This window comes from Panthera tigris, chromosome B3, assembly GCF_018350195.1.
Source record: "Panthera tigris isolate Pti1 chromosome B3, P.tigris_Pti1_mat1.1, whole genome shotgun sequence".
Taxonomy (NCBI): domain Eukaryota; kingdom Metazoa; phylum Chordata; class Mammalia; order Carnivora; family Felidae; genus Panthera; species Panthera tigris.
Genome location: NC_056665.1, coordinates 39,571,909 through 39,587,386, shown reverse-complemented (window position 1 = coordinate 39,587,386; position 15,478 = coordinate 39,571,909). Strand labels below are relative to the sequence as shown.

At 38.3% G+C, this 15,478-nt stretch overlaps 1 protein-coding gene across 4 annotated transcripts in view; it reads right to left on the bottom strand.

Annotated features, from left to right (window-relative positions):
* INTS14 (integrator complex subunit 14) overlaps nucleotides 1-15,478 on the bottom strand; it is a 31,165-nt gene that overhangs the window by 12,039 nt on the left and 3,648 nt on the right. For all 4 annotated transcript variants that reach the window (XM_042988609.1, XM_042988610.1, XM_007084522.3 and 1 more), the window contains exons 2-9: nucleotides 14,616-14,899; nucleotides 12,766-12,873; nucleotides 8,904-9,059; nucleotides 8,000-8,118; nucleotides 7,417-7,559; nucleotides 5,349-5,441; nucleotides 4,032-4,176; nucleotides 2,653-2,786 (exon numbers count right to left, since the gene is read on the bottom strand). In XM_042988609.1, coding sequence (XP_042844543.1) covers nucleotides 2,653-2,786; nucleotides 4,032-4,176; nucleotides 5,349-5,441; nucleotides 7,417-7,559; nucleotides 8,000-8,118; nucleotides 8,904-9,059; nucleotides 12,766-12,873; nucleotides 14,616-14,837 — 1,120 coding nt within the window. In that variant the 5' untranslated portion in view covers nucleotides 14,838-14,899. The remainder of the gene's footprint in view (nucleotides 1-2,652; nucleotides 2,787-4,031; nucleotides 4,177-5,348; nucleotides 5,442-7,416; nucleotides 7,560-7,999; nucleotides 8,119-8,903; nucleotides 9,060-12,765; nucleotides 12,874-14,615; nucleotides 14,900-15,478) is intronic.

The following is a 15,478-nucleotide window of genomic DNA, read 5'->3' as shown; positions in this document are numbered from 1 at the left end:
AAATCAAAATAATATTTCATGACACACAAAAATTGTATGAAGTTTAAATTTTGGTGTCCATGAAGAAAATTTTATTGGAATATGTCATTCCCATTCATTTATGTACTGTGCTATAATGGCAGAGTTAATAGGAGTTATAACAGAGAGCACATGACCTGCAAAGTCTAAAATATTTATTATCTTGCCCTTCACTGAAAAAGCTTGTTGACTCTTGGTCTAGCATCTAGGGTGTATATTTAGTCAAACTCTTTTCTAGGCATATATGTGCATATATGCATGCACATATGTATAAGACAGAGTATGTAGGTCATGTATCTTACATGTGTATGAGACAATGTACCTTCTTCTTGACTCTCTATTGTTTTGGTTTCTGTGACATCACTGTTTTCTCCTTTTCCTTCTGCCTATTCCTTCTCATTTTCCTTTACTAGCCAGCGCCCTTTCCACTGTCCCCACCAGTTAGTCCTTCCTAGGGGTTTGGTCCTTGGCTCCTTTTTTGCCTTAACTACACAGCTTCCTGAGGGTAGGCCTTCTTAAAGTGTGGTTATGGATCACCTGGACTGTTATCACTTGGGTTATATTAAAATTGTAAGTTCTTAGGCCAGAATTCAGACCTACTGAATCAGTCCTACCCCATCTTTAAGTGGGGCCCAGGAAACAATTTTTAAACAAGTTTTGTTTTTTTTTTAACGCATACGAAAAATCAAATGTGTGAAACCACTACCTAAGCTTATGCTCATTTTCACCATTTTAACTATCAGTGATATGCTTATAACTAAAAATTATACATCCAACTCTGCCCCCTCTCTAAAACTCTTCCAGGAGTTGTCTCTAGGCACCTCCACTTAAATCTCATAGGCATAAACTCGAAATGCACAAAAGATGTCTTCCCAAACCTACTCTTCCTCCTCTGTTCTGTTCATTTTTTTTTAAAGTTTTATTTATTTTGAGGTGGCAGGGAGGGAGAGAGGATCCCAAGCAGGCTCCGTGCTGTCAACACAGAGTCCAACACGAGGCTTGAGCCCACAAACCATGAGACTATGACATGAGCTGAAATTAAGAGTCGTATATTCAACCAACTGAGCCACCCAGGCATCCTTTTCTCTCTTTCAATCAACAGTATCACCTTTCACCCTGCAGTCTAGTTCAGAAACCTGGGATCATTCTTGACACTTCCATTTCCTTTATTCCCATATCTAAAGACTGTTGATTCTACCTCCTGAATATCTTTTGCATGGATCCCCACCCTATCTATTCCCAGCCACTGCCCTGTTCTGGGCTCTCATCTTTAGGAATGTCACAGTAGACTTCGAACTGCAGGATGCCCTTACCTTTCCAAATCCACACGCCACAGTATTATCTTTCTAAACGTAAATTCATTAGCTCTCACTTAATTTCAGCCAAACTGCACAACTCCAGAGGCTCCACTGCCCAGAACACAAAGTCTCCCAACTGGTATCTCCACTGTTCTCACATGCACCTCCTTCAGTGGCTTCCCGGTACCTGCAGAATAGTTTTAGCTCTTCACACTTCAAATGAAGCCTGCCCTATTCCAGCCATTGCCAAGCTCTAACCTAACATCTGGCCCTCCCACCGCTACCCTCATCCTTTGTGTTCCAGATTTGTTTTTCTATAGGTGTTCCATTTGTCCAGGATGCCCCCTTTGCCTTCATCAGCTCAGTACATCTTTTTCTTCAAACTCCAGCTAAGGTGTCCCTCCTCTGTGAAGATTCTCCTGAGTTCTCTGGCAGAGATGATCATTAAAGCCAACTCTGATCTTGTACCAGTCTATGTTTATTATTCCACTTTCCACTAGACTTTGAGCAACTAACTCCTGCTAACTCTTTTATCCCCTGAAAGGTTGCTTGGTAGATGTACCTGAAATTGAAATGGGCCCAAATAAGTCAAGGATGACTCTACAGTTGGAGCCTGGGTACCTAGAAGTACTTAGGCTTCCATCGGTAGGGGCAAGGAAATCAGAAGTAATCGTTTAGTGAGGGAAAGGGTGAGAGACACTGGTTTCCGTAACAAACATGCTGAGCTTAGTACTAAGGCAGAATATCTAGGTGGACAGGTCCAACTACGAACTGGAAATACAATATGCAAGTTCCAGGGAGAGATCGAGTAGGACCAGAGTGATGGATCTAGGGGAAGCTGAAGCTGTAATGGCTGACGAAATAACCAAGAGAGAATAATAAGCTAAGAGAAGAAGGCAAACAGCATTCTGAAAATCATGAGGCAAGAGAAAAAGACAAAAGGACAAGAAAATACCAGGAGAATGTAATGTTAGGAAAGGTGAGGGAAAACACTTTCCAGAAGGAAGGGAATTAAATTCTCTAGGAATGACTGAGGTTACCTGGTTTGAAAATAGTGCACTGGAGAAAAAAAAGTTTATAGACAGTATCTTTTTACCCTAAGCAGCGAAAGTATTTACATTTACTTAAAGCAACCTAAATGTTGGTTTTCCTTGACATAAAGTTAAAAGTTCAAACATCAAATTCTGTTGGGGTTCTCCATGCACATATCCAGCATCAGAGACCACAGCACACCCCTAAGGGAGATCACACAGCTCTCTGACTACACAGTCAGAGCCATTCAGAATAGTAGACAGAAAACAAAGTCAAGGTAAGTAAAATCTGATCTGGGTTATACCTGAAATAGGACCCAACTGTGCCATTTTCCCTAGCCATGGGAGAGGTTCTGGGCCAGGCTCAAAGAGAGACATCATGAGGTTTGATTTCTTCTTGCTGTCAGCTTGGGAGTAGAGCATTCCATGCCATTCAGGACTAGATGGAGAGAAGATGGAAGACCAGAAGAATGTCAAGCCTGGGACTGTAAAGTTAACAGCTTGGAGCCTGGAGTCTGCTTCAGATTCTTTGTCTCCTTCTCTCCCTGCCCTCCCCCTCTAGCACTCTGTCTCTCTTTCTTAAAAATAAACATTAAAAAAAAAAAAAAATCACAAGGGCAGCAAATAGCCACAGAGGTCGGAAGGAGTAACGGCTGCAACCTATGTTTCAGCTGCCTCCTTGAGTCATTCACAGCAACACCAACACAGGGAGTACTTCTAACAAAGGGCACAAAGCCATCACCCAACTCCGTTCCCGCCTCTCAAGGGGCCCCAAGGGATTCTCATATTCAGAGCCAGTACAAGTAACTCAGCAAACTAATACCTAATAAGAATTGTACTCTTCTTTTTGGACCAGGTAATTTTAACTCAAGTAGAAATGGAGCTTCATTTGAGTACTCCTAATCTCTTCATCTTCTATACCAGTCAACCCCAGGTGATGGCCAGAAGATGATCAGTCACCTCTTCTTTCCTAACAATAAGTATTATAGAGAGGGAAGCAGATGGCTTTGCAAATTTCAAGACTGCAGCACACGTGAAAGCTAGAAAGGTTTTCCTCATAGGGAAGGGTTATAGCACAGTGGTTATGAGCATGGGCTCTGGAGTCAGAATGCATGAGTTAAGAACCCTGGCTCTTTGGTTTACAAGCTGTGTGACCCTGAGCAAGTTCCCTGACCTCCCTAAGCCTCAGTTTCCTCATCTATACAATAGGGATAACACTATATACAACTGTTGTTGTGAGGGATTTAATGAATTAATACATGTAAAGTGACTACAGGAGTGCCTGGCACATAATACAATGTTCAACCAATGTTCTTGGCATCTTTTTTCATTTAGTTCCGCCTCCTCATTTTATAGCTAAGGAGTCTGTGAATATTGCATAAGATATCATAGCAAGCAGTAGCACTGTTATAACTAAGTCCAGATTTCCTAGATAAAAATAGAAAAGAGGAAAATAGAAAAAGGATATAAAAGCAATATAAATAAAAAAAGGCTCACTCTATACTGACTTTAGGGGATGATTTAAAGAGCAGTTTAGAAGGTGATGGTAGGTGGGAAGGGTATGGCAGGGAGAGGAAAAAGATGACAAGAATATTTCTATTTCCTTCAGAAGAGTCCAGGAAATCCTTTACTTTGTAAATTGATTCTCCCTTTCATTCAACCAAAGGTAAACAAAGTTTCTTACCCTAATTGAACTATTGCCACCATTCCTTCCACTTTTAGGCTGCCATGGAGCAAGACACAAAAGTTGGGTATTTTGCCTGCAATCTGATTGGCTGAGTTTTCATCTTCATTGTCATCAGTTATTCCAGTACCCACCTCATCACCTTCTGTGAAGAGAAAACAGGTCAGACTGAGATTAGCTACAAAACTCCCAGACCCCAATTATACTCCTAGGCTGTTTCTAGCCTTGGAAGGAGAGTATTTGCTTATAAAGGAATATTACTTATAAATTGCTTATATGGGAATAAATAAGAAAAATTCTTATTCTGGTTTTCTTATATCCATATAAAAACCCATTTTCCCATATTATATGAATTCCATTTATATGGAACATCCAGAATAGGTGAATCTATTGAAACAAAAAGGACATTTACTGGTTACCTGGGCTTGAGGGATATGGGAAGCTAGGGGTTGACAGCTTAAAGGGTTCCTTTTATGGTCGTGAAATTAAAACAGCAGAACCAGTTTCTTAGTATATTAGGCAACATTCAATTTTTATATAAAAAAAATTTTAAGCTTATTTATTTATTTGAGAGAGACAGCGAGCGAGCATGCGCATGTGAGTGGAGGGAGAGGCAGAGAGAGGAGAGAGAGAATCCTAAGCAGGTTATGCTGTCAGCATGAAGCCTAACACGGGGCTTAAACCCATGAACAGTGAGATCCTGACCTAAGCCGAAATCAAGAGTCAGACACTTAACCGACTGAGCCACCCAGGTGCCCAAGACATTCCTTTTTTTTTTTCTTTAAATGTGTATTTTTGAGAGAATGTGAGCAGGGAAGGGGTAGAGAAAGAAGGGGACAAAGGATCCGAAGCGGGCCTGGCACTGACAGCAGACAGCCTGATGTAGGGCTCAAACTCACCAACCATGAGATCATAACCTGAGCCAAAGTCAGATGCTTAAATGACTGAGCTACCCAGGCCCCCATTCCATTTTTAAAAAATCCAATCCAGTAGGGGTGCCTGGGTGGCTCAGTTGGTTAAGCATATGACTTTTGATTTCAGCTCAGGTCACAATCTCACGGTTTGTGAGTTTGAGCCCCACATCAGGCTGTGCACTGACAGTGTGGAGCCTGCTTGGGACTTTCCCACTCTGTCTGCCCCTCCCCTGCTCATGCGCGCTCTCTCTCTCTCTCTCTCTCTCTCTCTCTCTCTCAAAACAAATACATAAACATTAAAAAATTAAAAAAAAAAAACCCGATCCAATAACTATTCCTTTCCCCCAATTCTTCAGATCATAAGGTGCTTCATCTTTATAACCAGAATAGGAAAAGAACTCACCTTTGTTAAGTGCTATTGGTAGGACCAGATGTCTGGACAGAACTGGGGGACTAGAAATATCAGCTATATCAATAAATCCCACTATTTCCAAATCTGAAAAAAAATGGAATCAACACAATTATTTCATGCTATAGAGAAGCACATTATTTTCTATGTACTAGATTTCACAAATACAGTACTTAGGTGAGGAATTCAGATGCGCTGACTAGGAATGTTATTAGAAGTTTCTCTGGATGATTCATAATTTGCATTTTAAATAGCTGAAGAAATAATACTACATGCCTTTCATTTAATGATTTAAGTTATAAGACAAATCAGCTAGACTTTATTTTTATGAGGCTGGGTCCCCAGCCAAGACGAAAGCTTCAAGGTTGAATCCCTGTTTAGTCAGGGATGCTCTGGTCAGTAGGGGGCATCGCAGTGTAGCACATCCACCAAGCCACCGTCGCAGGAGGAACTGCCATCCTGGGACAGTAAAGCTATCGTTAAAAACATTTCTGTGAGAAAGAAATATATTATCTATAAACCCAAGGTAGCAATATAACCATGACAATGATTGCTTTATAGAAGCTGTATTAAAGACCATGGGTATTTGTTGAAAACCTAATAGGTAAAAAATGAAAGTTTTATCCCAAAGTACTTTTTTTTTTAAGTTTGTTTTCTGATTATATAAACAGAAAAACTTGGAAAAACACTAAAAATTGTAAAGAAGAAAAGTCAGTCGTTCTTCACCGTCAAAGGAAACCTCTCTTAATATTTTATTGAATTGCTTTTCAAGTCTTTCTTCTAGGCACAGACATACTCATATTCTCAAAACGATTTTTTAAAAAAATCAGAGTCACAGTGAGTACGTTGTACTTCAAACACACCAGGAAATCTGCTTCTCTGGAGAGTTGTCATTACCTTCTTCAGCTTACTAACAAATGAATCAGCATAAAGCAGTTACGTATTTTTCATTTGAGTAGCACAAGGCCTGCATTTTAAAGTGGCTTAAAAGAAGTATAAGCTATGGACAAAGATCTTGCACCAAAAGTTTATATGGAAAAGAAAAGACCAATTCAAAGGTACTAATCAAAAGAGACGGGAGGGAGTAGAATCTAGATGGTTTGAAGGCAACAAAACACTTGACACAGCTTAACACAGTGTAGGAGCCACAGTGAGAGAGAGGGATGCCCTACTTCCAGACAGCCAGGAGCTTAAAGACACAAAAAATAAAAAGCCTTTGCACAGCCCTTCACTCTCAAGACTCCTTCAAATCTATACACCCATGAGTGAAATGAACATTTACTGTGCACTTAATTTTAATCATTTGTTGACTGAGCAATTATCTAGTAAACACCTATAAGCATCAGATACTGTGCTAGGCACTGAAGGGACAATGATGATATAACGTGCACCCACCACCTTGAGTGGTACACCCACCAATAGGAGACAACTCTCCTCTCCACTCTTGTTAGGTTTGACTCACTTTGCCAATCTCAGCTAAGCACAGCACTATCAGCACGAACCAGGTAAAAGCAGTAGCACATCTCTTCCTTTTACTCATAATATAAGCACCAGGGCTAAAGGGGTACAGTATATCAGAGCAGAGACCTCAGAGAGACCATGATTCATCTAAAGATTTCCACGCACCTAGGCAATCAGAATTAGAGGAAGTGATTTGTCCAGCATCACACAGGAAGAACCACACAGCCAAGTTTAGAAGCTAGCTCTTCACAGATGATCTTAATTATGATGCTAATCAATCTTAGTATCTCTTAAGAATTACTTCAAGGATATCATCACTAGTAAATCTGGTCATGATTTCTAACTCGATTTAATTTGTGGGCTATAGTTATCTAGGATTGGAGATTAATTCATGACCTCACCATGAAAGATTACCAGCCTGCCACCCCTTAGGCAATGCTTCCTCCCACCCAAAATATACATACTGGTGATGACAAGAGCACCCTGGTATGAGAACTTACATTTCTTTTCAATCCTCTTGGATAGAGAAGAGTAGAAGTCAGAAGTTACAAGAAAGTAAGGATGACAGAAGAACTAAGAAGGAAGTTAAAAAACACATTACCTGTGTTGATGACTTTAGGAATGGGATCGATTTCCTCATCTACAACAAAAGGCTCTGGTCTGGGGAAGACTTGCACATCAGCAGTTAGATGGCCGCACTTGAGAACAGCATGGAAAGGCGTATATGCTAGATCTATTAGTTTTCTAGAATATGAGGATTAATTGTTATTAGAAGAGTAATATGATACATATTTTTTCATGTAATTTTTTCAAGATGCTAAGTTTATTTTCCCTTCAAGTTGATTCCAAAACTATGATCTGACCATTTGTGAAATAGAACAAAGTCTGACACTTTTGGTGAGCAAATTTCAATCCTGAATAGCCCAAAAGCAAATTAATCTTTTGAAACTGCTGAGTTGTTGTAAGGAGGTCAATATCTATAGACATCGCTGATTCAGTCATGCCTAATTTAAAAGGGAATGAACTTTAAAAAACCACTACTACCATTAATTTTTACCTGACAATTGTGCAACTCGGGAAAAATAAAATAACAATTAGAAATAATGAAACAGATCTTATAGTGGAATATCAAATTATAACAACAGATTGTAAGAAGGCAAAAAAAGCTCAAAGGATATACTCACCCAAACATAGACTGTACATTTTTCAAGCACAGGGGGCCATCAATAGTAAAAATCTGCCCTTCACCATTGTTTAAATCTATGAGACGTTCAAGGCAATCCAAAGAATCAGTACTCTGAAGCTACAAGGCAAAACAGATGACCCTTGTAAAGTGGCACACAATGACAGATTATTATCAGCACACCAAGGTCAAACCCATCACAATAACACAGCCAATAAGTAATAGAAATGATTTTTTTAACAATGTGAGAGAAAAATAACTATAACAATTTTGATTCAAGGTTACTAAGAGGAATGTTATATAAAATGATACCAGTAGAGCTATTTCATTCAAAAAGTTTTACTAAGATTCTCAGAAGTGACCACAGTTGGTATTTACAGTATCTTTCCTCCAAGGCGTTTCTAACATCTTTTGGTGAGAACCATCATTATCTACATTCTACAGACAGAAAAACTGAGGTGAAGAAAGGTTAACTAACTTTCCCAAAGAAATGAGAAAAGCAGGAAGTAGAGTTTAATAAAACATGTATCAGTAGTGTTACTTTACTGAAAAAGTTCAAGCACACTTCTGTCAACATTTCTGGTGGAATGGACATAAGAATTCCTAAACGAGAGAAATGTCTTAACACCAAAAAGAACATTTTGACTTTTAGGCATCTGAAGAGTCTCTGTGGGAAGTAGGATAAACAACAAGTCCAGCTATGTTTCCCGAGATGGGCAACCTCTAAACCTCCAAAGAGCATTACAGACCTAGAGTCTTTTCAAATATAAGGTTTGAGGTTTCAGCCTCAGCTGAAACCAATGGAGTTCAATGCCATAATATACACAATATTACTATTAATGGAATATACTAAAAAATAAAATCCTAAGATGTATCTAACCAAACTAAAAAGAACTTGGTATTACCTCCTCCAAATTTGCCATGCACATGATGTATAACTTAGATGGGAAAGGAAAAGGTAGTGGAAACCTGTTGCTCTCGCTTCGTTGACTGTGAGTAGCTAGGGAATGCCGCAGTGACCCTCTACCAATGCCAAGACAGCCATCTGTCACCAGAACAACCTGTTTGCAAAGCGTGAGAGGTTTGTACATGAAATAACATATTTATTTAAAGCAGTCTCATTTAGCAATGTTTTCATTTCTCCCTAATTGCACCTACACTGAAAAGCCCATCTCTTCAGGGAGATAAGCAAGAAGGTAAATAAATCTCAAAAACATTTTGTCAAGTGAAAGATGACACAATGTAGGACTCTATTTATATGAAGTTCTAGTACAGATGCAACAAAGCTAAGATAAATCAAACAGGAGACTTTGGGTATAGGGGGATAATGACTAGAAAGGGGGTTGAGGAAACTTTGTTGGATAACGGAAATGTTCTAGACCTTTACTGGAATAGTGGTTATATAGGTGTATGCATCTGTCAAAACTCAGGGAACTGTGTGCTTAAGATCTATGCATTTTACTGTATTTTATATAATTAAACAAAAAAACTAGTACCTACCTATGAATACTTAAAATCATATAATCAATTCTTACTTAATTGTATTAAAACTAGAACTCGATCTCTTAGCTAAGGGGTGGGCCCCTATGGCACTGGACGTCAAGAATGACATGAGGATCTATTTTACGTGGACCTAGGAAATCTGAACCTTGACACTATTTTCAGAGATGTCAAACTCTACCTGGTCAATTAAAAAGACCAGTGTTTCAGGGTGCCTGGGTGGCTCAGTCGGTTAAGTATCCGACTTCAGCTCATATCACGATCTCGTGGTTTGTGGGTTCGAGCCCCGTGTTGAGCTCTGTGCTGACAGCTCAGAGCTTGAAGCCTACTTCAGATTCTGTCTCTCTCTCTCTCTCTCAAAAAATAAATAAACGTTAAAAATATTTTTTAAAAATGACAAGTGTTTTAAAAATGTATCCATAAAAACCATTTAACCAGACATGTATAAAACCTTTAAAATACATTCTTAATCAACCTGTAATTTGAAAATGCCTTCGAACTATACCAACAATAGAGACAGTGGTTACAAATCATTTTCCTCATTGCTTCAGAGACCCTACAGGGTGGTAGACTTTCCAAGCATTCCAGAGGAGGATTGTTTTGGCTTTTCCTATTCTAGACTTGTACTTGATAAAACAGCCATTAAAGCAGTATTAAGTGACTGCAACCATGTGAAGTACCAAGATTGGCTCTTGTTTCTAAAGCCCAAGAATGCTCAATGGCAGTCTCCTGGAGGGATGTCATCTTTTGGGAAGATAGTCAATTTATTACAAGGCAATGTCCTCTTCTATGAACAAATGCTATATAATGATTTACTTCTGCCCCTACTTTTTTCAGATGCTTTGTGATAATGGAAATATTTCATGTAATATCAAAATGAGACAGACTTCACTGAGATAATGAAGACATGGTCCAGCTGTCTAAAACCTTGGTTAATAAAACTCCATGTTAAAACAAATCTATATGATAGCAACGGATTATAAAAACAATCACTAATAACTTCCACACCTAGCACACTGTTTTGGACCTGATTCACTCCAAAACTTATCAAACAAATCTAAGTGGATCCAGGCCTAGCCCCATGACCTCAGGGAACAGTACATCTCAAATTCAGATTCTTCCTTTTGCAAAGGAAGAAAAAATATTAAAAGGCAGAAGTCTGCATGGTACACAAGATCTTGCTTGTTACATATTTTCTGAATTTCTTCTCTAAAATGACTGAAGTAGCAAAGGAAACTGTGCTACCAGCTAGCTTCTAGTTCAGAAGATACTGACAACAAAATTTCATTTATTCAGTATATTGTTAGGACATTAGAAATTCTGTATGCAGATTTACCAAATAAATGTTTATGAAGGTGCCAAATATGTTTATTTCTGAAAATAAACTGATCTAAAGGCATTTATGGCATTTGCTAAAGTGATTTAACCTTTATAGCAGCTCAGGGTCTTCATTAACCCATGAGTTCATACTCTGTAAAACAGGGTGGTTTGACAGTAAGAAAAAAACCCAAAAACCAAAAAAAAAGTTGGGTTCATGAGACAGACTTCACATGCAATAAAACTCATCCTTCTTAGTATACAGTTCTAGGAATTCCAACAACTGCCTTTAGTGAGCAACGACTTCTACGATCAAGATAAAGGCTAGTTCTGTCCTGTCACTTTCCATTCTCCCTTGTGCTTCATTTAAGTCAATCCCCTAACCCATCCCTCACCCCCAGGCAACCACAATCTTAAAAAATAAATACCAGTTATGCCATTGACACTACTAAAGAATCCATGTTTGACCATATAATAAAAAATCATATGCTATGGCACACTGCCTGTTTTCGTAAATAAAATTTTATTGCAACACAGGCTTTTCATTTATTTACTTTTTATCTATGGTTGCTTTCATGCCATGACAGTGGGAATGAGTTGTCGTCACAGACATCTGCAACATCTAAAATACAGAAAAAGCTTGTTGGGGTGCCTGGGTGGCTCAGTTGGTTAAGTGTCCGACTCTTGATTTCAGCTCAGGTCATGATCTCATGGTTTGTGAGACAGCCCTGCAAAGCCTGCTTGGGATTCTCTCCCTCCCTCTCTCTCTGCCTCTCCCCAGCTCATGCTTGCTCATGTGTGTGCATGCGCTCTCTTAAATAAATAAAGTTAAAAAAAAAGAGAAAAAGAAAAAGCTTGCTGACTCCTGTTGTAGATTACTATAATTTTTCTGTTAGTGATTTTTTGTTTTCTCCTTTAAAATATGGTACCACTTCTCAAAGCACAAGCATATTCGTCATTGTATTTCTTTTTGTTTTTGTTTTGTGTTTTTGTTTTGTGCTTCACAGATATTACAGTTTTTACAAATCGAAGGTCTGTGGCAACCCTGCACTGAGCAAGTTTATTGGTGCCATTTTTCTAATAGTATTTGCTCACTTCATGTCTCTGTGCCACATTTTGGTAATTCTTGCAATATTTTAAACTTTTTCATTATTGCTATCTTTGTTATGGTGATCTGTGTCAGTGATTACAACTTTCAGTTGACAGCATTTTAGCAATAAAGTATTTTTAAATTAGGATATGTACTTTTTTTTTAGACATAATACTATTATACACTAAATAGACTAGAATATAGTATAAACAATTTTATACATACTGGGAAAGCAAAAAATTTATGTGACTCACTTTACTGCAATATTAGCTTTATTCTGGTAGTCTGGACCAAACCCACAGTATCTCTGAGGTATGTCTGTACCTAATATTTATAGCAAACTTCCAATTCTCTTTTCATCTTAATACTCTGTTCTGACTTGATGCTAATGCGGACCCTGCTGTGGACTCTAAGTAAAGGGCAACAGATATATGACATTCATACTCCCCCCATTTTTAGACAACTCAGTTGAGATGGTTAAGTTTGCTAAATAAATGCTACAGTGAGATAATGAAGACAGAGTATAATGTACTGATGTTTATAACTGTATCATTCAAAATTATAATTACCCCTTCTAGGAAGTGTTCTAAAATTCTACTGTGAGCACTTCGTGTTTTATACAAACAATATTGGTTTGCAATAAGCCAATTTACTAGGAGAATGCTTTCCTCAAGGCATAATTTTGCTGTTTTCTGAGCATGGTAGTGTTGACTTAGTGCCTTCTTTTAAAAAGATACCAATCGTGTATAATGTAGTTTATAGAAATTACAATGCATGCTGTGTCAGAGCCTAAAGAAAATCGAAGCACCTCAGTGGTTAATGGTTTTAACTTAGGGCAATGAAAAAGAATTGATCATTACCTGGCAAGGAATTGCACCACCCCATTCTTGCTGAACAATATTGCAAACACCAACTAATGCAGATTCCAAGCAGGTTTTATCATAATCATCCATATTACTTAGTGCTTCCTAATTGAATAAAAGATAAAATTGCTCATTATTCTTTACTGTCTTAATCTGTTATTAGAAAACAACATAAACCATTCAAATCATGAATGTTACACAGGGGACATTGTGTTTCTGAGAGCCCAAAAGCATAGTTTCTCAAAGAAAAATGGTAAGACAGGCTTCCTCAACCACAAAGGACAATTAAAACAACTTCCCCTTATTCTATTCTCTTATCAAGTATGAGTGAACAATCCACCAAGTTCATAGCTTTGTAAGGGAACCCTGAAGAAAGTAACTAAAATGAAGAACTTTTAAACACACCAAAAAAATGACAAAAATTTAGTACTATATCCTAAACATCAACCTAGGCACTTTACATGCATTTAATTATCACAACACTGTAAGGTACAGATTATTAACCTATTTTTAAAATGAGGAAACTGAGGTACAGATTGATGAGGTAACTTTCCTAGGTCACATGCCTAGAGTTGGCAGAGTTTAGATTTAAACCCACTTAATTGGACTCTAGGGCTCCTGATCTTAATCACTACTATGAACAACTTAGATAGTAATTCTCTAAATTTCAGAACTACTGAACATCCGAAAACTCTTAGTTTACTACTCATTTATAATAAATCCAGTGCAGGGGTGCTGGGGTGGCTCAATCAGTTAAGCGTCTGACCTTCGATGGTGGCTCAGGTCATGATGTTGTGGTTGTGGAATCAAGCCCCAGGTCGAGCCCTGTGTTGAGCTCCGTGCTGAGCTCATGCTCGCTCCCTCTCTATCTCAAAATAAATAAACTTAAAAAAAAAAAAAATCCAGTGCAATTTTTAAAAAGCTTTTAGGTAACATTAAGAAAGTGAGATAATAAAAGAAATGATTTAACAAAATGCTATTACTTATATTAAAAAAAAAAATCACATTACACTGATCCTGGATTTCTAACCTACCCAGCAATTATTAACTATTTTCTTTTCTTTTATTGGTTGATTTTGAGAGAGAGAGCGAGCATGCACACGCATGCACATGAGCAGAAGGAGACAGAATCCCAAGCAAGCTCCAAGCCCAGTGCGTAGCCCAACGTAGGGCTCAATCTCACAACCCTGAGATCATGACCTGAGCCAAAATCAAGTCAGAGGCTTAACGAACAAAGCAACCCAAGTGCCCCTAAACTGTTTTAATTCAACACTTATTGGCTATAGGCAAGGCACTATGCAAGGTACTGCTGGAAATATGATTTAGAGATGTTGTCAGAAAGTAAATTTTCTGGCATTTCACAGACAACATCTTTTGAACTGACACCTAACAATTAAGGTTTAAAAATTATACTTTCTTGCCATCTGTAAATCAAAGCTATTTATTGGAGAGGAAATATAATTTACAATTACTCTAGAATAAAGGTTTTTATAAGAAGGGCCATTTTTCAACTACTTGGTTTATAGGAAAGTAGAAAATAATCAAGTATTGCACCTAAAGACCTTGAATTTAGAAAATGGGGCACTACATCTTCACATGCTCTCCTTTCCACAGAAAAATTCCAGAAAACCGAGAGACGAAAATAAAGTAACAACTCACAGCTCGAACTCATAGCTCTACCAAAGGCATAAGGCTTACAGTTTATGAATCTTTGTTTTATAGATATTTTATTTATAGACTTAACATTAAATAATCCCAAATTCTAAATATTCAGTGCAATATGGTAACACTGTTCTCCTCCCTAAAAATTTGAGCCTTGTATTGCAAACACTTATTCCTTTTTGTACCTGAAGTGTGTTGTAATCTCTTGTGAAGGGAACCATCAGCTCCCAGAGTGATGAAAAAACCACCAGGGCTGTAAACTCGAGCTTATAATTTGTGGCCATGTGCTCAAACAGCATCGTCAAACCATGGGCGGCTAGGTGCTTGCGTTGGTATTCTTCAGACCCCTCAATAGACACAGGTCGGGTCATGGAAAGGGATACGTCCATTACCACCACTGTTGGCATGATGAAAGTGATCCCAGTGTTCCCAGTCAGAGTGCAAACACACAGCTACCAACAGAAAAATGCTGTAGAAAATAAACATGATTAGGTCTTACATGTCACAGAGAGAAAAAGGTTTTTTGTTTTTTGTTTTTACCCCACCATAATTTTAACCAAACTTTGCAGAAATGGGTGAAGGCAAACCACATTTAAGTTGAGGTGAAGGCAAATCTGTGGAGAGTTCAATGGGAGGGAAGCAAGCAGCTTAGTTCCCTGTGAGGAAGACTCCTAGAATCACCCACTAAATGGCCATAAATCAAGGACCACATAAGTATTTTTCTTGTTTTCAATTTATTTATTTATTTTTAGAGAGAGAGAGGCACACATGGTGGGGGGAAGGCCTGAGAGAGGGGGAGAGAGAAAATCCCAGGCAGGCTCCACACTGTCAGCACAGAGACAGATACATGGCCCAAACTCACAAACCATGAGATCATGACCTGAGCCAAAGTCAGATGGTCAACTGACTGAGCCACCCAGGGGCCCCGGGCATTATTACTATCTTAATGAATACAGCAGTATTTGTATATGTGTTTATTTAATTATCGTGTTGCTTGGTGCCCTTTTTATTAAAATGAATGCAAAATATAAAAATGAAAGGGTTAGAA